The sequence below is a fragment of the Dipodomys merriami genome, unplaced genomic scaffold, assembly GCF_024711535.1.
Source record: "Dipodomys merriami isolate MVZ:Mamm:240054 unplaced genomic scaffold, mDipMer1.0.p SCAF_6, whole genome shotgun sequence".
Taxonomy (NCBI): Eukaryota; Metazoa; Chordata; class Mammalia; order Rodentia; family Heteromyidae; genus Dipodomys; species Dipodomys merriami.
In genome coordinates, this window is record NW_027206179.1 from 73,450,937 (window position 1) to 73,476,303 (window position 25,367).

The following is a 25,367-nucleotide window of genomic DNA, read 5'->3' on the forward strand; positions in this document are numbered from 1 at the left end:
TAAGAGCTATCCAACAACAACTAAAAGCTTCCACTAAGGCAAGTAAATGGTTCATGCTATGGTCCCAGGATTTGGAATGCTGATGTGAAAGAGGGTCACTTGAGTTTGGGAATTCAAGACTTAACTGAAAAACAGTGAGACCAAGTCTAAAAAAAGAAAAAAAAATCACCAACTGGCACAGAATCTCTCCTCACTTAAACAAAAAAACAAACTTATTAAGGATTCCCATTACATACACTATATAGAATGGATAAAGGCTGTCATGATAAGCTATGTGGAAAAGAAAGGAATAGAAATGGCAAAAGATGGAGATCAGGATGTTGACTAGAAGAGAATATGAAATAATTGTGCAGAGTCTAGAGAAAAGAAACAAGCTTAAAAATAGCATTTATTAAAGAAACACTTTCAATTTATATTTTCATGAGGTAATTGTCTTCTGTCTGGAGATTACCAAGAAAACTCGATTGTTATAATCAAGTCTTCTTTTTCTAGTGTAACTTAAGAAAAGGAGAGAAGAAAGGAAGGAAGAAACGAAGAGGGAGTTGTTACTTGTTGAGATATAGATACTGACTCTATTAACTCAGTTTTTATTTTATTTTCATATATTTATGAATATATGGGGCTTTGTTTCCACATTTTAGTTATAGTAAGAAAAAGTATTATAAAATCTAACAATTTAGCTTGTTAAAATAAAACATGAATTATATTAAATTCGCCAGTTTAAAAAGAGACACAATTAATTTCCAAACTCAACAAAAGTAAAGTCCAAATATGAAAGGGGTTTTTTTAGTAGCAGAGGTAAAATTTATATAAGAAACTTTACCTGGTTTCTATGTTTTTCTGTAGCTCAGTAAAAGTAAACGGCATCTCATCTAGGTCAACTGCAGCAATAAAAATACAGATTCCCCAGAACTCCTTTTTCTTTTGAATATAACCTTCCTGGGAACAACAACAAAAAAGGTACTTTATTAAATCATTCATACATTGGATACTGTGTTTAAACTTTATTATATGTCATCTTTTTTTATTTGGCATAACAAGATGTGTTTTTAAATCCTTACAATGATATAATTTGAAAATATTTCATTCTACATTAGTATAACAAACACTCAATTTTAGATTTATAAGGCAAAAAAATTTACAAGATATTAAGAACGCTAAATCACAACTTCCTGTGGAAACTTTAAGAGTCAATTCTTTGAAATAGTTATTTTTAAAAAACCCAATGTCATCAAAGTCGAGTTAAACAATTTGAATCATTTATAAATTGAAAACTAAGTCTCCTTTCTTATTTCATAGTCCTTCCTTTTCTCTAATTCTCTAATGCATTAATTCTTTTATCATTTTGTTCACCCAAATATTTTCAAACCTTGTGTAACTTCATGTTTCAATTCCACAACTGCCTTAGTTGTAAAATGGAAATAAGATCTAGCTCATTTTATAAGAACTAGATTATATTGAAACCATTTGGCACAGTGCCTGGAACATATTTAGTACTCAATGGGTGATCACTATTACTATTACTAGAATGTTTGCATCTGACATTATTTTCCTCCTGACAATAAATAATACTTCCTAAATATATACGGATTTTGAAAAAAAATGGTCTAGTAAACTTAACCATTTACTTTTTCTTGAAGACAATAATAGAACTGAGAAAAGCAGGCAATGCAATTTTACGTTATTTTATATTATCTCAATTATATACTTGGTACAGAATAAAAGACATTTTCTAAATTATCAAAATTTAGATGAGAAGTTTAACATCCAACTCCAAACTTTTCCTTAATTTTAGCCACTTACAATATGATTATTTTAAAATTTACAACTACATACATCCTAAAATGACTAAAAGTAAAAAGATAGAATATCAAGGATAGTAAAGATGTAGATAGATGAATCACTGGCACACTAATGATTAAAATACAAAACAGTAAGACCATTTTGGAAAAATAAAATTTGGTATAATTTTGTTCTTATATACTTTTTTTTTTTGCCGGTTGTGGGGCCTGAACTCTGGGCCTAGGCGCTGTCCCTCAGCTCTTCAGCTTAAGGCTAGTGCTCTACCACTTGAGCCACAGCACCACTTCCGGCTTTTTCTGCTTATGTGGTGCTGAGGAATCGAACCCAGGGCCTCATGCATGCAAGGCAAGCACTCTACCACTGAGCCACCTTCCCAGCCCTGTTCTTATATGCCTTCTTTAAACACTTAGCAATTCTACTCAGATATTTATGTCCAAGAGAAAGTAAACATTATACATGAATGTTCATGGCAACTTCATTCATAGTAGCCCCAAAATAACAACAACTCAATTTTCCCAAAATAGAAATAGTTGCATATCCATATAATGGAATGTAATTTTAAAGTACATACCAGCTCAACTGATATATCTTATTGCGTGCAAATGTACCTTAATCAATTTGGCTTTGAAATTATGTTGTATACTTTTATTTTGGTAATTGAACATACAAAGTATACACTGAGCTGGGCACTGGTGGCCTGTAATCCTAGCTACTTAGGAGGCTGAGTTCTGAGGATCAGGGTTCAAAGCCAGCCCCGGCAGGAAAGCCCATGAGACTCTCCTCTCCAATAAACCTCTCAGAAAACTGGAAGTGGCGTTGTGGCTCAAGTGGTAGAGCACTCAACTTGAGCTGAAGAGCTGAGGGACAGCTCCCAGGCCCAGAGTTCAAGCGCCATAACCAACAACCAAAAAAAAGTATATACTGATTCACTATTATGATTATCAAGTATGTACTTTTGAGTGTTTTAATAGAATGAGGAGCATCAACTTTTGTGTATATATTTTTATTAATAAAGTCAATTTCATGGGAAAAATTAAAATCAAGATCCATGTTTTTTTTAATTTTTATGTTTACTTCTTTTTTATTTTTTTTGTTGGTCTTGGGGCTTGAACTTGTGCCTGGGCACTGTCCCTGAGCTCTTTGGCTCAAGGTGTGTGCTCTACCACTTGAGCCACAGCGCCACTTCTGGTTTTCTGGTGGTTAATTGGAGATAAGAGTCTCATGGACTTTCCTGCCTGGCCTGGCTTTGAACCATGATTCTCAGATCTCAGCCTCTTGAGTAGCTATGATTACAGGAATGAGCCACCAGCGCCCGGCCATGCTTACTTCTTATTGTTTTTTGTTTGCTTCTCTATCCTTTGCTAACTATCATCTGTTGAATATAAATATTCTCAACGTGCCTGCTTATAGCAACTCCTTTTCTTCCTACCTTCCTTTTTTTTCATCATTCCTTTCATCTTTCTTTTCTTAAAGGCTAACAGATGAAAAAACTAAAGTAGCTAAAATTTAGCTTATGTTGTTTAACCACTTTTTTAAACATAAAAATAAATTATGTGTTTGATTCTGGGGACTGAAGCCAGGCCTTCACATGATAGGTAACTATTCTACCACTGAGCTATATCTCCACCCCTAAAACACCAAATTTTATTCAAATATAGTTCACACAATACTGTACAAAATCAAGATCATTTGATACAAAATTCCTGAATGAAATGTTCTATAGTCTCTGATATTTTTTTTTGTCAGTCATGGGACCTGAACTCCGGGTCTGGGTATTGTCCCTGAGTGCACCATCACTCACAGACACAGCAATATTTCCGATTTTCTAGTGGGTAATTGGAGATAATCTCAAGTATTTTCCCTCCCCAGGCTGGCTTTGAACCATGATCCTCAGATCTCAGTCTCCTGAGTGGTGAGGATTACAGGTGTGAGCCAACAGTACTCAACTAGTTTCTGATTTTTTTTTTTTTTTTTTTTTTTTTGGGTCCGGTCGTAGGGCCTGAACTCTGGGCCTGGGTGCTGTCCCTCAGCTCTTCAGCTCAAGGCTAGTGCTCTACCACTTGAGCCACAGCGCCACTTCCGGCTTTTTTCTTTTTGCTTATGTGGTGCTGAGGAATCGAACCCAGGGCCTTGAGCATGCAAGGCAAGCGCTCTACCACTGAGCCACCTTCCCAGCCCATAGTTTCTGATTTTTAAAGACCTGAGGAACTTTCTTTTGAGCAAAGTATGGCCTTTATTTCAGATATGGTTTGTTTTCATTTTCTTAAAAATCCTATTTTAAAGAGAGGAAGTTTTTTTTAACAATATCACACACTGAACACACAACTTGACTACTCTGTTACATTCCAGCCCTTATTTTCCAATGGTGATTTACAACCTATAATCTGTAAGTTGATATGTTAATCTCCCAGAACGTAATACTGCACATAGCGAACACACAACCCTTTTGCTATACAGATATCAGGCCAGGCTACTCAGGTTCTCTCCGTTTTCAAAGATAAGTTTTCTTGAAGATAAAAGAAGTTCAGAATAGCAATTTAAAAACTGTTGAAACAAAATCAATTCAGAGTAAAACTTAGAGGAAAAAGCAAACAACACACATTTTGCAAAATAAATATTTTTTCAACAAACTTTTGAAAATGCTGAAACTTGGTCATCAATTGATTTTCATTAGTGTGTATCAAAATGCTTCCAAGTTCAGTTTTTATATCTAAGAATTTATTGAATAAAAATATTGGAGAACTAAGACTTATCTAAAAGGTGTTCAAAGAATTATAATAGCAAAAGCAACACTTAAGTATCTTAAAACAGGAGCTATATCATGGAATAATATAAAAGTCCTACAACATTTCAACGAGTATTTTATAAGGACATGGGGAAATACCCAAGATATAATGTTGAAGGGCAAAAAGCACAGAATATAAAATTACTTGCATATGTTGATTCAAATTCTGTAAGAACTCAAAAAAGGTGAAGAAAAGTTCAAATATATGCATAAAATTTTAGTAATTATCTCTACAATTGGTAGGGTTATGAATAGTTTTCATTCCTTCATTAATCTAGATATATTTTCTCAATTAGCTACAATTGAGAAAAGTCAGTAAAATGTTAAATTTGTATGTGGCAGGTTATACGAATTGTAATAATTCTGGTTAAAAAATCTTTACAATATCAAAACTTTAATTTCCTATGTATTGCTATTTAAATTAAAATCTACAATCAATACATAAAGTGGCTACTTATGCTATCATTCAGCACACTGATATCCTCTAGTGACAATTTACATGTACTTTTTTAACAACACATTTACTTATAAAAGAGCTCCACCAAGTGGTGATATAATCTTGGAACCAGTTTTTGTTAGAAAATAATCACATGAATTTGAATTGCCATTTCTCAAGTTAAAAATATTCCCACTTAATTAGGAGAAACACCAGAACTCCTAGGCAGAGGCAGAAACTTTTTGAAAAAGTCCCTGGACATAGCAGATAGGAGGGAGACTTGACAAATGGGATTACATCAAAATGAAAAGGTTTCTACACAGCAAAGGACATAGTTACTAAACTAGAAAGACAGCCAATAGACGGAGAAGACCTCTACCAGCAATATATGAGACAAAGGCCTATCATCCAAAATTATACAAGAAATTAACCCTTCCCCAAACTAATAAACTAATCACTAAATGGATTTTTAAAAAAAAGGTAAGGTGAGACTTCTCAGAAGAGGTAAGAATGGCAAAGAAACATATGAGGAAATTCTCAACATCAAAACAACACTGAGATTCTGTTTCACCCCAGTAAGACTGGCCAACATTATGAAATCAAACAACAAATGTTGGCAGGGATATGGGGGAAATGGAACCCTATTGCACTGTTGGGAATGTAAACTAGTACAACCACTCTGGACAGCACTCTGGAGGATCCTCAAAAAACTAAACATAGAAATTCCCTACAACCCAGCCATACCACTCCTGGGCATCTACCCAGAACATCACAAGACAGTATACCATAAAGAGACAGTTGTACATTCATGTTCTTGCTGCATTATTCATAATAGCCAAGTTGTCAAAATAGCCTAGATGCCCTACAATAGGTGAGTGGATCCAAAAAATGTGGTACCTATGCACATACAATGTTTTACACAGCCATTAGAAAGAACACTATGGGGCTGAGGATTTAACTCAGTGGAAGAGTGCCTGCCTGGCGAGAGCAAGGCCCTGAGTTTGGTCCTCAGCTCTGGGGGGAAAAAATGCTATAAAAAGAATACTATGTCATTTTCAGGAAAATGAATGGAACTAGAACAAATCATGTTAAATGAGGTAAGCCAAGTTCAGAGAGACAAACAATCCATGTTTTCTCTCATATGTGGAAGCTAGATCTAAAATACACCAGGACATAATAACTTATACAGGTCTCCAGGCAGTCACACACAGTGAGACCAAATGAATATACTCTTAAGGGAAGAATCGAGAGGCGCAATGCCTCTATGCCTCTGATCATATAAAATAATACTTACTGAACTGAATTTCCCCCAAAAATTATTCCCTCTAAAGTTTTTAAAAATATGTTGAGCAAAGTAAAAGTCTGAAATATATTTTCCAAGTCAAAAGGATATATCCTTACATTTAATTCCTGAGACTCTAAGTGGTTAGAAATAATTACAGTAAGTATATTACAGGGCAGTAATACAGAAAATGGGAAAATGAGCTGTCAATTGTCTTTTATGCTTGGATTTCTTCCTCTGTTATGTGCCATATACGAACAAAAAGAATAATAAGGTAGTATGCCATAACCACCTGCCCTCCACCTTGTAATAGCATTACCTAAGCAGAGTCGACTGTTAAGGACATTCTTCCATATACACAAAAGAAAATATAGGATGGGAAGGGGAAACAAAGGAGGAGACAACAATGCTTGATAAGAAATGTACTCACTATCTTGCCCATGTAATTGTAACCCCTCTCTATGGTATTTCCACAATAATAAAAAAAAAAAGAAAATGCAGAAGTGGCAGTTATGAGAAAGAATGCAGAAGCTAATCCTGCTTGAACGTGAATCACATTTTTGATACAACATGCTTCTGCAAACACTACCTGAATCAACCACCAGTCATATAATACCTTTGAGGGAAGAATTGATTCCACTCCCAGAAAAACATGTACACGGCAAGTTCGGATTAACTGGCACTCTGCCCAAAAGATGAGCACCTGAGACTCCCTTCCTTAGGGACACTATAAACTCAAAGCACAGGATTATTTATACTCTTAATTGAACTGTGACTGATTTGCTTGCTCATTTGTCCCACCTCAACTACTCTGTAAGCATCTCCATGGCAGAAGAATACCTTTTCTGTACCCTAAGAGTCTAACATAAAATGGTGTTAAAAGTGGTTGATTGGGGGCTGGGAACGTGGCTCAATGGTAGAGTGCTTGCCTTGCATGCATGAAGCCCTGGGTTCAATTCCTCAGCACTATTTCAGCAGAAAAAGCCCGAAGTGGCACTGTAGCTCAAACGATAGAGTGCTAACCTTGAGCCGAAGAGCTGAGGGACAGCGCCCAGGCCTAGAGTTCAGGACCCACGACCAACAACAACAACAAAAAAAACAGTGGTTGGTTGGTATTGTTTTCAAATTGTGACAATAGCCATATCCTAATGTATGATGGAGTGGACTTTTTGGGGGGGGTCCCCATTTTTTTCTTAGTATAACCAGAGAAGCAGCAACGGAATCACCAAAATAAGAAGGTTGGTTCTACACTAGTCTCTTCAGCTCCCATTCACCCCGATAGGAATCTAGTAGGACTACCAAAGAAACTTAGACCTATTTTCTAATTGAAGATGCATAACTGTCCTAGAACTTCATTTCTGTTCAAGCTCCCTGCTGAACTTTTGGAGACAATTGTCTAATGAAGATACACTCAAAAAGATACAATCAGCCAAGTACCAGTGGCTCATGCTTGTTAATCCTAGCTAATCAGGAGGCTGAGATCTGTGGATTGTTGTTTGAAGTCAGGCCAGGCAGGAAAATACATGAGGTTCTTATCTCCAATAAACTACACAGAAAAAGCCAGAAGTGGTGCTGTGGCTCAAGTGGTAGAGCACTTGCCTACTGTGAGGGAAAAAAAAAACATAGGGTCAGCAACCAGGCCCAAAGTTCAAGGCTAGGACCGGTATACATGTACACACACACACACACACACACACACACACACACACACACACACACACACACACACACACACACACACACACACACACACACACACACACACACACACACACACACACACACACACACACACACACACACACACACACACACACACACACACACACACACACACACAGAGAGAGAGAGAAATAATCACACATTCTTGGATCCTAGTGGCTCACATCTGTAAATCTAATTACTCAGGAGGCTGAGATACAAGGATTCCAATTTGAAGACAGTCTAGGTAGGAAAGTCTACGAGACTCTTTTCTCCAATTAATCAACAAAAAGCCAAAGTGGAATTGTGACAAGTAGTAGAGCACTAGACTTGAACACAAATGTGGAGGGACAACTCCCAGGCCTAGAGTTTAAGCCCCAGGACCAGCCAAAAAAAATAAAAATTAAAAATTAAAATACCAATAATAAATAAATAGATGTAATTTCTCTAGCTCTTAAGGCATAAATGAGTGATATAAATTGTTTATATTTAAGGTATGCAAGAGGTTTTACCTGTATATATATGCATACAAACACAATGTGAAATAGTTAACACTGTCAGGCTAACATACCCACTGCTTCACTGTTACTCTTTTTTATGTATATGCAATGAAAATATTTATAAAATAAACTCAAAATTTTCAATATAAAAACAGGGTATATAATAAATTCATTCATTTTATAATGAAGTTTACACTTTGATTCACATCTTCCTATTTCCCACACTTTTTTCTGGGCATTAAAGAGTTTCTTATATACCACTATGTAAGTATTTCTCTTTTAGTTGTTTGTTATTAACTAGTTTAATGATGTCCATGTTGCCACAAATGGCAAGATTTTGTATTGAACAATAATACATACACACACACGATACTGTCTTTACCTATTCATCCACTGACAGATGAACTGTCCCCACATCTCGACTATTGTGAATAATGCTGACATAAAAATGGGAAAACAGGTATCTCTTACGAACTGACATCATTTCCTTTGGATATATCCCCAGAAGTGGAATTGCTGGATCATGTGGCAATTTTATTTGCAATACTTTAAAGAGCCTTCATATTGTTTTCTGTAGAATCTATCAATTTCCAAAACCACCAACACATGCCAAGTTTCTCTTTTCTCCATATCTTCTCCAATACTTGTTATCTTGCAAAAAAACAGCCATCCAAATATGTAAGGATTTCACTGTAGATTTTGTTTCTTGTGTTTGCCTAAAGATTAGCAAAGATGAAAAGGTTTTGTGTATGTGTGCCAGTTTGGGGGCTTGAACTCAGGGTCTGGGCACTCATTGTCCATGAGCTTTTCTGCTCAAGGCTAGCACTCTACCACTTGAGTCACAGCTCCACTTCTGGCTTTTTTTGGTGCTTAATTAGAAATAAAAATCTCACAGACTTTGCTGGTTGGTCTGACTTCAAACCTTGATCCTTAGAGCTCACCCTTCTGAGTAGCTAGGATTACAGACATGAGCCATCAGTGCCCAGCTAAGATAAACAATTTTTAATATTCTTATTGGCCATCATGTTTTGTTTTTCTTTTGTCAGTTTTAGAGCTTGAACTCAGGGCCTAGGCATTGTCCCTGAGCTTCTCTGTGCTCAAGGCTAGTGCTCTACTATTTGAGCCATAGTGCCACTTCCAGTTTTTGAATGGTTAATTGGAGATAAAGAGTTTCATGGGGACTTTTCTGCCTGGGCTGGCTTTGAACCATGATCTTCAGATTAGCATCCTGAGCCACTGGTGACCAGCCCATCGTGTCTTCTTTAAAAAAATGTTTATTTGGGTCCTTTTCTCAACTTTGACTTGATTGCTTTTTCACTATTACGAGTCTCTTACATATTTAGCATGTAACCTCTTTTCAGATATATAGTTAGCAAACATTTCATAAATTCTACCATTCCATTGATTTCCTTTTCATCCCATTGTTTCCTTTGCTATAAAGATTTTTGGTTTGATGTAGTCACTTATTAGTTTTGGTTTTGTTGCTTGTGCTTTTTGTGTTTAACAAGAATTTATTACCAAACAGGATTGTAAATTCCATGTCATCCTGTGCTACAAAGTTCTAGGCAATCCTCCTACACAACAAGCTCTACCTCAATGAAGCAAAATAAAAGCTACAAGCAATGTTGTGAGGGGTTTCTCCTGTTTAGTTCCAGCAGTTTTATCATTTCAAGCCCTAAGTTTAAGACTTTAGTTCATTTTGAATTTTGATGGTATAATTCATTTCTCTTTCCCATAAGGATGATTATCCAGTTAAAACTAGCACTACTTATTGAAAACACTATTTGCTATTGTGTATACTTAATACTTTTGCCAAAGACTAACCACGTTTGGGTTTATTTCTGTGCTTTCTGTTCTGTTGGCCTATGTATCTACTTTTGAGCCAGTATACTACTCTTGATTACCATAACTCAATAATATAATTTGAATCACAGTGTTATGCCACCATCTTTGCTCTTTTTGTTCAATATTGATTTTACTACTTGTAATCTTTTGTGGTTCTGTAGGAATTTTAGGCTCCCCCCCCACATATCTATAAAAATTGCTGTTGAAATTTTAATGAACACTATATTGAATCTATGTACTTTCCATAATATGGGGGGAGGGATTTTGACAGTATTAATTCTTCTAATCTATGAATGTGGGATTTTACCTTTACCTGGGTCTTGATTTCTTTCATTAATGTTTCAGTTTCAATGCATTCCTGCACTGAAATATTTATTTCTTTGTATTTTATTCTTTTTGCTACTACTATAAATTGAATTTTTTGGATAGTTCATTATATATTTGTGGGTAGAAACAACAGAGTTTTGTATGTAGATGTAGTACCCTATGCTCTTATTGATAATCTTTTTTTTTTTTTGGTCCGTCGTGGGACTTGAACTCTGGGCTTGGGTGCTGTCACTGCACTCTTCAGCTCAAGGCGACACTCTACCATTTGAGCCATAGCACCACTTCCAGTTTTCTAATGGTTTATTGGAGATAAGAGTCTCATGGACTTTCCTGCCAAGGCTGGCTTTGAACCGTGATCCTCAGATCTCAGCCTCCTGTGTAGTTAGGATAACAGGTGTGAGCCACCAGCACCCGGCTTCTTATTGAATTTTTTTATTCAGACAATTACTTAATGGAATATTTACCACTTTGTATATATAAAATCATGTCTTCTACAAGCTAGTACAATTTTATTACTTTTCTATGTGTTATGTCAACTGGTTACAGGTAAAGCTCTTATTTTTCACCAGTGGGTTCAATGTTAGCTGTTGGTTGTCATATATGGCCTTTACTGTGTTGATACATTCCTTTATACCTAGTTTAAGAATTCTTATTATGAAAGGATAATTTGTGGCATCTACTGAGTTGATCCTGTGATTTTTTTTCTTCATTCTCTTAATGTGTTATATCACATACTCTCCAATAATCAATATACACAGGGAAATAAAATCTAAAATGATATAGGAAATCTAAGCAACATGATCACTCAGCTGAATTAACAGGGCATTCTACCTGACAACCGCAGAAAAGATTTGTGAAGAAACAAAAAAGCACAGAATTGAGTATGAAGTTAATGAGCCAGGCACCAGTGGCTCACACCTGTAATCCTAGCTACTCAGGAGGCTGAGATCTGAGGATCACAGTTCAAAGCCAGCCCAGGCAGGAAAGTCCATGAGACTCTTATCTCCAATAAACCACCAGAAAACTGGAAGTGGCACTGTAGCTCAAGTGGTAGAGTGCTCGCCTGAGCACCCAGGCCCAGAGTTCAAGCCCCACGACTAACAAAAAAAGAAAAAAGAAGTTAACAATAAAACATAGCCTGAAAACAGAAAAACATTTTGGAATAAACAATGTACTTCTAAATCAATTTGAAAGAGGTCACAATAGAAATTAGAATAAAAATAGAAATACCATTGAGTTCAATCCCCATTACCTAAAAAAATGCAAACACAAAATATTAAAATATATGGTTTACAGCTAAAGTATAACTTAGAAAAAACTATAACATTAAATGTTTATATTTGAAAATCAACTGCTCAATTTGGTGAAATATGCTTCTACCTTCAGAAACTGGAAAATATAAAAACAAAGCAAGCAGTAAAAAGAGAGAGCAAGTTTAACAAAAAGCAACAAAATTGAAAACAGAGAACAAAAGGTTGTTTATTTTAAAAAAGAGTTTAAAGGAGGGGAGGGAGAAAAGGCAAAGCACATTAAGATTTTTGGAACACTGACACCATAATGGCAGATTTATATTATTACATATTTGTCAAGATCCACATAATATATACTAATCTTGAACCCTCCTGATGTAAACTATGGACTTGGGGAGGCGGTAAACAAAGGAGTAATGTAGGTTCATCAACTATAACAAATAATACCACTCTGCTGGGAATACTAACAAAAGAAAGGCACAGTAAGTTATGAAAAATATTTAACTGAAGACTTACACTTTTAAGTCATAATAGAGTAACAGGAACCAGATTTAGTGTTTGGCCTGAAACAACTAAAAAGCCAAAGAATGAATAATGAAATTAACTCAAGACATTAGACACTAGGTAATTAAGGACAGTGATCCCTAAAAGAGAGGAATCATAAAATATGACTCATACAAATACTCTAACTAGCTTGCTGGGGAAAGATTATAGACAGCAGTGCAAGGAAGAAACCAAGGGGAACACTGGTCTTTATGAACTGTTTTGACATAATTAGGAATCCAAGGAAGTTACTGTAGTTTGAATATGGTTTGTCCCCTCTGAAAAGCACCTTGAAATTTGATTGCTATTGTAGTAATATTAGAGTGGGGCCTAGAAGAGGTGATTAGGGTAATTAAAGGAGATTAATGACATTCTGGTAGCACTGGATCCTCAAGGGAATTCTTACTTGATGGAACTAGATTAGTTACCACAAGAGCTGGTTATAAAGTGAGACCATTCTTCAGGTTTTTTTTTCTTTCTTTCTTCTTTTTCTTCTGCATGTTCCTGCTTGTCTTTTGCTTTTTCATCATTTTAAGAAGCAGAGCATGAGACACTCACCAGATGCAGATCTTGGACTTCCAGTTTCCAGAACCATGAGCCAAGATAAATCTCTTCAGGCATACTTTAAGTTATTACATTTTGCCTTATTGCACTTCAAAATAATTTTCACAATTCAAACATTTGCAATAACCTTACATAGAACAAGCCTATTGATAATCTTTTTTTCAACAGCTTGTGATCATTTTGTTTCTGTTTTTCTTTTGTTTTAAAGGGATTTTTGTTGTTGTTTTGGATACAAGGTCTTGCTCTGCATCTTCAAATTTGGGATTTTCCTGCCTCCAAATCCCAAGTGCTAGGATTACAAGTATATTCCGCCACATCCAGTTCCACTTCATACATTTTTTGGTCACATTTTGATAATTCTTACAATACTTCACATTTCTTTCAGTTACTATACCTATTATGATTATCTGCAATCAATGACCTTTGATGTTACTATTATAACATGAACTATACCCACGTATGAAAACTTAAATGATAAATATAGGTGTTCGGTTTCCTTGGACACAACAGTATTGATACTAGACCAGCTAATAACAAATAATGGCCTCTAGGTACATCTCTCACTTTATAATCTCAAAGCTAAAAATGATTAAGCTTAGTAAGGAAGGCACACTAAAAGCCAAAGTAAGTTTTAAGTTAGGCATCTGTGTCAATTAGCCAAATCGTGAGTGAGAAGAAAATGAAACAGAGAAAGTTGATTATTGCTGATATAGAGTAAGTTTGAGTTGCTTGGAGAGAACTAACAAGGAACAGTTTCTTAGACCAAAGCCTAATCTAAGGAAGGTCCTAAGTGGCTTGGAGAGAACTAACAAGCAACATCTTCTTAGACCAAAGCCTAATCTAAGGAAGGTCCTAATTTTTCAATCCTATGAAGGCTGAGATGAGAAAGCTTCAGGAGAAATTCATGAAGACAGCTGAGGTTGACTCATGAGTTTTAATGAAGCTGACTCCAGAAGATAAAAAGTTTGTCAAGCATCAAATAAGGATGTAGAAGCTTCAGCAAGTTATCCAGAAGATCAAGTTAAGATCACTGATGAAAGGACCACATGAAACAGATTTCCAATGTAGATGCAACAGACATATGCTGAAAGAAAATGCCACTTAGGGCTTCTATAACTAAAAGGAAGTCAATGCCCAACTTCAAAGAACAGGCTGACTCTCTTATTAGGGGCTTATACAGTTGCTAAACCTAAACTGAAGCCAGTGCTCATTTACTATTTTGAAAATCTTAGCCTTTAAGTATCCTAAAAACTATACTCTGCATTTGCTCTATAAATGGAACAAAGGCTGGATAGCAGTGTAGCTATTTGCAACCTACTGTTCAGGAAAAAAAAGGACAATTTTCAAAATGTCACTGCTGCCGGGGTGCTGGTGGCTCACATCTGCAACCCTAGCTACACAGGAGGCTAAGATCTGAAGATTGCAGTTCAAAACTAGCCCAGGCAGGAAAGTCTGTGAGAATCTTATCTCCAATTTACCACCAGAAATAGAGCTGTATATCAGAGTTGTAGAACATTAGCCCTGAGTGGGGAAAAAAAAAAAAAAAAAAAAAAAAAAAAAGCTCAGGAACAGTGCCCCAGCCCTAAGTTCAAGCCCCATGACTAACAAGAAAAAAAAAGTCACTGCACACTGAAAAGTCTTGGTCACTCAAGACCACTGATGGAAATGTACAACATAATCACTGTGCTTGCATACTTGCTGATACAAAATCCATGCACAAATAATCCAGACTTTCAAATCATTTAAAAAATGTATTTTGTAAGGCTGTGGCTGCCCATTGCTCTCTTATGGATCTGGATAATAAAAACTGAAAACTTTCTGGAACGGACTTACCTTTCTATAGGCAACCAAAATATTTGTGACTTAAGGGAGGAGGTCAAAATATCTACATTGAGCTGGGCGCCAGTGGATCACGCCTGTAACCCTACTCAGGAGGCTGAGATCTGAGGATCATGGTTCAAAGCCAGCCAAATCAGGAAAGTCTGTGAGACTCCAATAAACCACCAGAAAACCAGAAAACCGGAAGTGGCGCTGTGACTCAAGTGGTAGAGCTCTAGCCTTGAGCTGAAGAGCTACAGGACAGTGCCCAGGCCCAGAGTTCAAGCCTCACAACTGACCAAAAAAACAAACAAACAAACAAAAAACTACATTAACAGAAGTTTAGACTTGATCAAATGAAGACTTCAGCAGAGGAAGTAACATAGGTTTGGTAGAATAGCCAGAGAACTTGAATAAGAAATGTAACCTGAACATGTGAATGAGCTGTTAAAATCTCATGATAAAAGACTAATGGATGAGAGATGACTCTTTTTTTTTGGGGGGGGGGTCCGGTCGTGGGGCCTGAACTCTGGGCCTGGGCGCTGTCTCTCAGCTCTTCAGCTCAAGACTAGTGCTCTACCACTTGAGCCACTGCGCCACTTCTGGTTTTTTTTCTGCTTATGTAGTGCTGAGGAATTGAACCCAGGGCCTCATGCATGCAAAGCAAGCACTCTACCACTGAGCCACCTTCCCAGCCCGTCGTGACTTCTTTTAGATGACTAAAGAATGTGGTATTCTGAGATGAAATCTATTTTTGGTGAGGATGCTGTGAAAATTGTTGAAATGACGAAATAGAAATTCTACTGGTGATAAAATGCTATCAAACAGCATTGTATACATTTTATAAAAGGAAATCAACCTATACAGCAAATTCATACTTTTATTTAAGAAATCACCACAATCACCCTTCAGCACTCACTAAAAAAGCTGTCTGTAGGCTGGGAAAGTGACTTAGTAGTAGATGCTTGCGTAGCATGCATGAAGCCCTGGGTTCGATTCCTTAGTACCACATAAACAGAAAAAGCCAGAAGTGGCATTGTGGCTCAAGTGGTAGAGTGCTAGCCTTGAGCAGAAGCTCAGGGACAGTGCCCAGGCCCTTAGTTCAAGCCTTAGTACTGGCAAAACAAAACAAAACAAAAAAATAGTCAGTAGCCATCAGCACTGAGGCAAGAACTGACACAAGCAGAAAGATTACAACTTTGCTTAAGGTTCAGGTGATTGTTAGCTTTTTTTAAATAAAGTATTTTATAAAGTATTTTAAGTAGTTGTACAAAGGAATAAAGAATTTTTAAATTAAGGTATGTACTTTCATTAGACACAATGTTATTACAAAGTTAACAGACTATAGAATAGTATAAACCTAACTTTTATATGAACTGGGAAACAAAAACAAAAACCACAAGTTAACTCACTTTATTGCAATATCCAATTTATTATGGCCTGAAACCAAATTTGTAGTATCGCTAAGGTGTGTAATACATATAGACCTATGATAAAGGAAACACTTAATGGCTTCTCTTTGTCATATCCAAATTTGCCAGCATCTCTACTCCTACTTTTGGGATCACTAATAAGAGTTCTTTGAATACATGAATCATTAGTCAATCTGATACCCAGATAAGTGATTAACAGGAAGTAGCATATACTGCATAAATATGCCAGACAAAGGAAGATAGAGTGAGACACTGAGAAGTTTCATCATACTACTCACAACAACAAGTAATTTAAAACTTAGGAATTTTTATTTCTGGAATTTTCCATTGAACATGTTTGGACTACAGTTAACCACAGGTAACTGAAGCTGTGAAAAACAAAACCTCAGATAAGGTAGGACTAAGGCACAATTATAGTTTTTCAAGGCCTTTTTCATTCTTTCACGTTGCCATTCAAGAGTCAGAAAGAAAACCAAAGTTCTCGCAACAGATTTACTTCAAGTAATAATATAAGTAGCATTCCTAAGTCCCTTCCTTTCTTCTTCCCTCCCTCCCTCTCTCCCTTCCTTCCTTCCTTTCTTTTTTTGTGCCAATCATCCTGGGACTTGAACTCAAAGCCCAAACACTGGTCCCGAGCTTTTGTGTTCAAGGCTAGCACTCTACCACTTGATCCACAGTTCTACTTCTGATCTTTCTGGTAGTTAATTGGTGATTAGAATCTTACACACTTTTCTGCCAAGGCTGGCTTCAAACCACAATCTTCAGATCTTGGTCTCTTAGTAGCTACTATTACAGCTGTGAGCCACTGGCACCCAGACTTAGTCCATTTCTTAATGAAAAATTTCTAGGGCTAGGAAGGTGGCTCAGTGGTAGAGTGCTTGCCTTGCATGCATGAGGCCCTGGGTTCGATTCCCAAGCACCACATAAGCAAAAAGGAAAAAAGCCAGAAGTGGCGCAGTGGCTCAAGTGGTAGAGTGCTAGCCTTGAGCTGAAGAGCTGAGGGACAGCGCCCAGGCCCAGAGTTCAGGCCCACGACCGGACCCCCCCCCCAAAAAAAAAAAAAATTTTATTCATTTGCTAGAAAAACATGGTCAAAATCTAATTTTATGACAGCAGTCATACATTGTACATTAAATGTTTTTTCCTAGACAAAATACTACAAAACTTTAATAAAAAAGAAAATGTTTTCATGTACATATCAACAACTTTTCTGACTGTGAAGAACTGAAGAAAAATCATTATACATTCATTTAAAAACTGAATCATTTAGAGACAAGAGATACAGCTCAGTAGAATACTTACCTAATATATGCAAAGCCCTAAGTTAAATTCCCAGTGACACGTACACACATAAACACATCTTTTAAACTGACTTTCTGGGGTGCAGGGGGCCTAGACTTACTAGGTAGGTGCTCTACCCCTTGAGCCACACCCCATAGCTCTGAAACTGATTAAGTTCTCCTAAAAAAAAAAAAGTATACGAATAATAAATTTACCAGACTAGGTAATTTGTTTTCTTTATTTGCTCCTTCACAAAACTGGCACACAACACTTGAGCCATGTGTCCTGCTCAGTTTTTGTTGGTTATTTTAGAAATGAAGCCTCATGGGCTTTTCTGATGGCTGTCTTCAAACTGATATCCTTCAGGTTTCAGCCTTCTGAGTAACTAGGATTATAGGCATGAGCCATGAGCACCAGCTAACCTAGTAAAGTGAAATTATCTATTTATATAACCCAATAGTTACTCCTTGCCATTTATGTGCTTGATATGAATTAATCTATTTAATCTACACAATAATTTCAAGATCTAGAAGTTATTTTCAACCTCTTTTGGAACTAATAAATAGTAGAGCTGAGACCTGAGTCAGTTCAGTCTGAATCCAATCTTAGTCTGTTTTTTATTTCAATAAACACCGTCTAAGGGCTGGGAAGGTGGCTCAGTGGTAGAGCACTTGCTTCGCATGCATGAGGCCCTGGGTTTGACTCCTCAGCACCACATGAACAGAAAAAGCCAGAAGTGGTGCTGTGGCTCAAGTGGCAGAGTGCTAGCCTTGAGCTGAAGAGCTGAGGGACAGCCCCGAAGCTCAGAGTTCAGGCCCCACAACTGACAAAAAAAAAAAAAAATTAAAAATTAGGGCTGGGAAGGTGGCTCAGTGGTAGAGCGCTTGCCTTGCATGCCTGAAGCCCTGGGTTCGATTCCTCAGCACCACATAAGCAAAAAGAAAAAAAAAGGCCGGAAGTGGCGCTGGCTCAAGTGGTAGAACGCTAGCCTTGAGCTGAAGAGCTGAGGGACAGCGCCCAGGCCCAGGCCCAGGCCCAGGCCCAGGCCCAGAGTTCAGCCCCCACGACCGGACCCAAAAGAAAAAAAAAAAAATACCGTCTACTTTCGACAGTCAAAAGGATTCCCCTGAATTGTTACATGCCTCTTCTCCCGAAGACAGACAACTGTCACTACATTACCTGCACAGGTAACAGGTTCATTCTAACATTATATTTGCTTTTCAGAATGCACTCCATTATGTTCTCCTTTAAAATTTACTGCATATATGGAACCTAAATTTTCAGGCTGAATATAAACAATTAAACTATCATTTAAAATAACATTTCAAAGAACAGGTTTGTTGAATTATAATAAATGACCTTCATCTTTTATTACGTCCTCTAAAAAATGTACTCCAGGTCCCAATAGTAACATGAAATTCTTCAGTTGTCTTTGTCCCATACATCACCAGGAATGATTTCATGTATTCTAGTCCTCATCACAAGCTCCACTAGGAAATGAGATTTAAACTATGCCAGTTCTCAGGAAAGGTTAAGAACAAAGCCAGGAAGAGAAAGGGTAAGGTAAGGAAGTAGTCAGATTTATTTGTATATCTATTCAATTCTAAAGCTGAAAGGGCTTCTACATTAATACTATTATTGTTATACTTCAATTTTTTTAAAAGTCTGAACAATGATGAATACCTAACTAACATACTTACAGATTTGGAATTCAACACACTTACAAACTGCAAACTATTTGTATTCAATATACTGTTTATTAGTAGCTATCTCTGCCAATTTTTCTGAAAATTTATAGCTTAATTACTTGGGGAAAGGTAATGTTGAGGAAGCTATTGCTCCTTTTAAATGCATAAGTTTTTAAAAGGCTTTGTACATAAAGTAGTCAGTCAGCACATATAGATTTTTGGGATAATGTCATTCATTCAAGATACATAATCTTCTCTTGGAACTTGTTTTCTCTAATTGCCAGAGTTTTAAAATGTTTTTAACAGATTTTTAAAAAATGGGCTACATAGAGACACAGTTCATCGTGTTGAACTAATCAGTAAAACCAGACAGACATGCACTAGTAGTAATATGTATATGTACACAGTATTCTTATAGTACAATGAGAAATAATTTCATTCCAAACATCAGCCTGAAAGCAATTTAGCAATAATCTCAAAGTTACAAAAATGTTCATAGCTTATAACTCGGTAATTCAATTTGTAAGAATTTATTCTAACAAAATATCAGAGATATATTAATTTAGTAAGTTACAACAGACTGTGTTAGGCATTCTTCTTATGAGCCAGAATTTGCAATCTGACATTATATCCTAGTCTAGTTATTTAACTTTCCTGTACTCAGTATATTCATCTATGAAAGGTTTACACATTTTATGAGTAAAAGATTTTATATTTCAGGGCTGGGAAGGTGGCTCAGTGGTAGAGTGCTTGTCTTGCATGCATGAGGTCCTGGGTTAGATTCCTCAGCACCACATAAGCAAAAAGAAAAAAGCTGGAAGTGGTGCTGTGGCTCAGGTGCTAGAGCGCTAGCCTTGAACTGAAGAGCTGAGGGACAGTGCTCAGGCCCAGAGTTCAGGCCCCACAACCGGACCCAAAAAAAAAAAAAGATTTTATATTTCATATCTCAATGGGTTGTTAAAAGGATTTATTTGTAAAGTTCTTGCATTCAATAAGCACTCTGTATATAAACATAAAATAGTAGTTATTTCCTGTAATTATTATATATGCATATATATACATATGTAAATAAAATTTGAAGAAATATATCAAAATATTATCAAAGATCCTGAATCCTAACAAAACTAATTCGGAGAAAAATCAGGAAATCTATGCAATGATTATATATTAGAAGATATTAAAAGGTATTTTATAAGGCCAAGTATTGTGGTTCATTCCTATAATCCCAACTACTCAGGAGGAAGTGATCAGTTTAAGACGAGCACAGGCAAAGTTAGAACTCACCTCAACTAACAAATTGAGTTTGATGGTGCATGTCTGTAATCCTTGCTTTATGGTTAGAATAAGTAGGTGGATTGCTGTTTTAGGCCAGTGCTGGCTTAGTAAATAAAACAGGACATTATCTTACAAAATACAACTAAAGCAAAAAAGGGCTAGGGGACTGGCTCAATTGTATAGCACCTGTCTAGCAAGCGCAAAGCCCTGATTTCAAATCCTAGTACTGCCAAAAAAGTTAAAAACTAAATATGTGTGATAATTCTATATATAATGCAATATACATAAGATATTCTTCTATTTTAAAAAAGTTCTTGTATAATAATGAAGTATTTGTGAATAAAATATGTATTTAAGATTTATTTTAAAACATGTTAGAGATTTATGTAGAGAGGTTTTCTTCAAAAAAACATTTTTAATATTAAAGAAGTAAGTTACTTCTGGGTAATGATTATTACTAGATTTTATTTTCTTTATATTTTTCTGTTTCTACAGTGATTTGTAATTATTTTTAAAAGCAGGAAAAAGTTTAAAAAAAAACAACTTGAAGAAAATCCTTACCAATACTCCATCCACAGATGAAACTTTCTCCCAAGTTAACCAAGCTCTTTCTCTGACATGATCTGGTATCTTTAATTTCTGACATAATGCAGTAAAATCAGGTTCTTCCGTTTCTTCAAACTCAAGCCTACCAAATGAAAATAGTCATATAATAGGCACACACTTATAAATCAAACTGATTAAGTGAACATTTGTTTCAAAGGTTTGTACATAATAGCACTATTCTAAAAGGGAACATGACTATGTACTTTGTCTTATTTTTTTTAATCATACTTAGAATTTAAGCATATGTTTATCTTTTTCATGATTTTCCAAAATAAGGATACCACATGGTGAAAACATGGTAAATCAAATATACTCTAGAGCAGCAAAACAGTTTTGTAAAGGAAAGCAAAATAGCTCATCCTCTTGGGAAAATGGGATAATAGCAAGAGAAAAGCCCATGTATAATATTACAGTGATTTCAATGCCAATGACTTTGCTAAACTGTGGTCTATACTTATCAATGTTTCATAGAATTACCACCTACTAATTACTACCTACTAATAATAATCTTACATGATTATTAAGCTGCTATAAATTATCACTTATTCCTGCTTTTTCTCTTCAAACTTTCTTAAACATAATAGTCATCCAGTAAGTTCTTACTGTCTAATTCCTTTTCATTCATTTAATACCTATAGTATAGTATAGAATAATTTATTACCCATGATATAGTATAGTATAAGGAACAGCTTAATTTTTTAAGTAGTTACTGTGACCCTGGTACAAAGTACCTTAGATGCATGGTTCACTGAGTCCTCACATGAGCCCTATTTGCAAAGTGCTCCCATCCTTGTTTTATACGTCTCTACAAAATCAAAGACGTTAAAGCACTCAATCGAGATCATAGCAAGTAAGAAGTAACCATGACAGGACCCCAATAGTTTAACTCTATAAAACATACCCTGGCTACCTTCTAGCTTGCCAACAACTCCTTCAAAGTTTCATTAACTTTTGGTTATTTCAATCATGACCGGGGCATGCTGTCCCTAGTCACAGTTTCACTTTCAATTACATTACACAGGCCAAAGATAGTTCAATAGAAATACCAGCTCTCAAAGTAGAAATGAACACTGTCACTGCATCCCTAAAGCAAGCTTTTTTTCCCAGACTGCTAAATGGTGGTACTATCCTTACCAAGTACAGTCAACAACAGAATATGGAACAGTAGTCCTATAGATTATAAAGAAGCTGAAAAATTCTTACCACTCAGTGACAGTTTAGCCATCATAACGTAGCACAACTATTTACTTGTTTTGAGTAATGCTGGCATAAACAAATACAATGCACAAGTCATATAAAGAGTATAGCACATGTAATTGTATACAGTATATAATGCTTGAAAATAAAATCATATTGGTTTATACGATACTAAAATTTTATCATTAAAACCACCACTTATTTTAAAAGTTTGATATAAAAATTTGTGTAAGCCAGCAGCAACCTCATAAATCAGGTATTCCCCCCTCTCCTGACTGCAGCTAGAAGCCACATCAAGACATTAACCTGTAGATCAACCTAGGTTTGTGTTACATGAATTCTATGATGTTTAAACAAAGTTCACCTGACAGTTCTCAGAATATGAGTACATATCCCCGTTAAGCACACAACTGTAGTTAATCTACAAAGACCTACTGTCTGACCTAATGACGTTTGTGGATATAGATAGCAAAGAACAGACTATATTTGTATGGCTTTGACTTAGAGGAGAATGTCTGATAGTTCCCAAAACCAGGTATAACATAATGCATTGAGTGAAGGAAAATGGAAGAGCCAACGTCCCAGGTGATAGCCAGAACTTCAATTTCTATGCTTACTCTATAATAACAAGACAGTTCTAAATGTGTGTGGATGGCATTATAAGACAAATCCATTATGAGGCAAAAAGATGAGATAGAGAAACTCTATCAAAAGCAGGAGATCGTTGATCATGGAGAATAAGAGGCAGAAGTGATCCTATTCACCTGCCAAAAGATCTCTGGTCTCAAAACCAGTAACATCAACAATGTTCTTTCAATTCTAGGGTGCATTTTTTACATCGTTGCTCTTTGCAAAGTTTTATATACATCAGAATTCAATTTAAAAAACATCTTCTAGAACACCTTCCATCTAGGTTCGTTTGTTTACCACTGAGTAGGGTTTTAAATGGAACTTTAAGACAATCTATTTAAATATATGAATTTAAATAGCTTTGTAAAAGTCCATTACCAAAATTCTTTTCCAATCTTTTACAATCCTGTCTTAATTCTGTTAACGTCTGGGCAGAAGAAAGAAAGGCACTATTCAGTGAGGATAAAATGGGGCCTGGTAACCAGGCATGGTGGCACAGGCCTGTAATCCCAGCACTTGAGAGAACAAGGCAGGAGGATTGTGAGCTCTAGGAATGCCTGGGCTAGTCTGTATCAAAACAACAACAACAAAAAGAGAGAGGAAGGAAAAAAAAAAAAAAAACAATGGTTGGATGGAGGTGTTGGTGACAAATGAAAATAGGGGAGAGAGAGAGGTGAGGGGGCATAAACTGATCTCATTCCCTTGCCAACAGATCTGTGGCCTTAAAGTAAAACCAGTCAAATCAACAATCCTCTTTCGATTTTATTTAATAATAAGAGTTAACACCGTTGGAAAAAAAAATGTTGAAATACAGTATCTCTCTGTCATGTTCCACTGCATCCACGCGGACTTGCTTTAGATTTCACTTAGTAAGTGAAGAGAAAAAGTTCCTGCTAGCAAGAACCCCAATGATTCCGTACTTCCCCCCCAAAAAATAACCCCGAAAAGAAGGGGGCACACCTTTGAGGGGACACTCAAAGGCAAAAGACCAAAAACAAACAAACAAACAAAACAAAAGGACGAAATACTGAGGTATGCCAACGTCGATTGGCACGCAAGTCCTATTCAACGGAGAAAGGAAAAAAAAAAGTTTTGGAAACTTGCACGCATTTTGGGTACAATATCCCAAGAAAAACTTTTTGCCCACTTACCAGTCCCTTTCAAGAGTTCTGCTTCGCCAGAACTTTAAATCCCCCAAGGCCTGGCAGGACTGAGTGAAGGGCACCCCCCCCCCGCGCCCCACCAAGCCGCTCAGCCGGGAACCCTCGCGGGGCCATCGACACCCACGACTCCAGCAATGCACGTTCGAGGCTTTTTATCGGCCTCTCCCAGGACTGCGCTGTGCAGGACGCAAACGCTCGCTCAACTGTTGGATTTGCAGCAGAACCAAATGGGGGGTGGGGGGGGGAGAGGATGGGAGAGAAGGAATGGGGGAGTCTCCAAACGACCCCGGAGTCTTCCAGATCTCCGAAGGAAAGACCTTCTCCGGCAGACACCGGTCCGCGCTGCGTCTTTCACTCGGCTGGGCTGCGCCCGTCGGGGGCTCGCGCGGAGCCGGCGCCTCCCCGCCGGCCGCCGGCCGCCGCAGAAGCCTTGCACCTGTCACTTCGCTCAGGAACCCGAGCCCCACCCGCCCGACACCTGTCAAGCCGGAGCCGCGACCCCGGCGGAGAGATGCCCTTCCCCTCCCGCTCGCGAGCCCGCAGCCCCGGTCCCCCGCCGACCGCCGCCGCTCGCGCCGCACTAAGGAGCCCGAGCGCGGTCGTGCCCCGGCGGGGACCCGGTCCCCCTCCACACACGCACGACAAAGATGCGCCCCCCACCCCCGCCGCCGCCGCCGGTGCCTCCGCAGGGCGCCCGCGCGCCGCACCTTCCGCGCGCCCTTCCCGCCCGCGGGCCCGCGGCGGCCGCGGCGCTCGCTCACCTGGCCAGAGGCAAGTCCTCGGGGCCGCTGTCTGGCTCCGGGTCTTCCGCAGGCGGTGGTGGTGGCGGCGGTGGGGGTGTTGGGGGCTCGACGGCGGTGACCGCCGCTCTCCGGGGGTGTTTGGGCGGCATGACGCGCTTCCCCGGGCTGGCGCCGGCGAGCTGTGGAGGCGCGCGGGGAGGCGGGCGGGCGGGCGGGCGGGCGGGTGCGCGCGCGCGGCGGGGCACGCCCCGTCCCCTCCCGAGACTCCCGTTACAAAAATAATGTGGACGTCCCCTGAGACAACCGGACGCGCCCTCACCCCCCCCCCCCACGCCCGGCAACCGAGCGCCGCGTCCAACCGCGGGAAAACGTCACTTCCGCCCGCGGCGTCACGTCCGCGAGGCTCCCCGGGCCTGCCGGCGTCTTGTTGGGGGGAACCGGGGCGCCGGGTGAGACGCGGGCCCGGACGAGGGCATGCGGACTGGGCGGGAAGCCTG

The 25,367-nt window shown here is 38.0% G+C and overlaps 1 protein-coding gene across 3 annotated transcripts in view; it reads right to left on the reverse strand.

The window, feature by feature from the left end:
* Rb1 (RB transcriptional corepressor 1) overlaps positions 1-25,083 on the reverse strand; it is a 131,929-nt gene extending 106,846 nt beyond the window's left edge. Inside the window, exons 1-3 of one of the 3 annotated variants that reach the window (XM_070003196.1) lie at positions 24,889-25,083; positions 21,093-21,219; positions 824-939 (exon numbers count right to left, since the gene is read on the reverse strand). In XM_070003196.1, coding sequence (XP_069859297.1) covers positions 824-939; positions 21,093-21,219; positions 24,889-25,019 — 374 coding nt within the window. In that variant the 5' untranslated portion in view covers positions 25,020-25,083. The remainder of the gene's footprint in view (positions 1-823; positions 940-21,092; positions 21,220-24,888) is intronic. The other 2 variants (XM_070003195.1, XM_070003199.1) reach the window with 2 other exon arrangements.
* Positions 25,084-25,367: the final 284 nt, after the last annotated feature.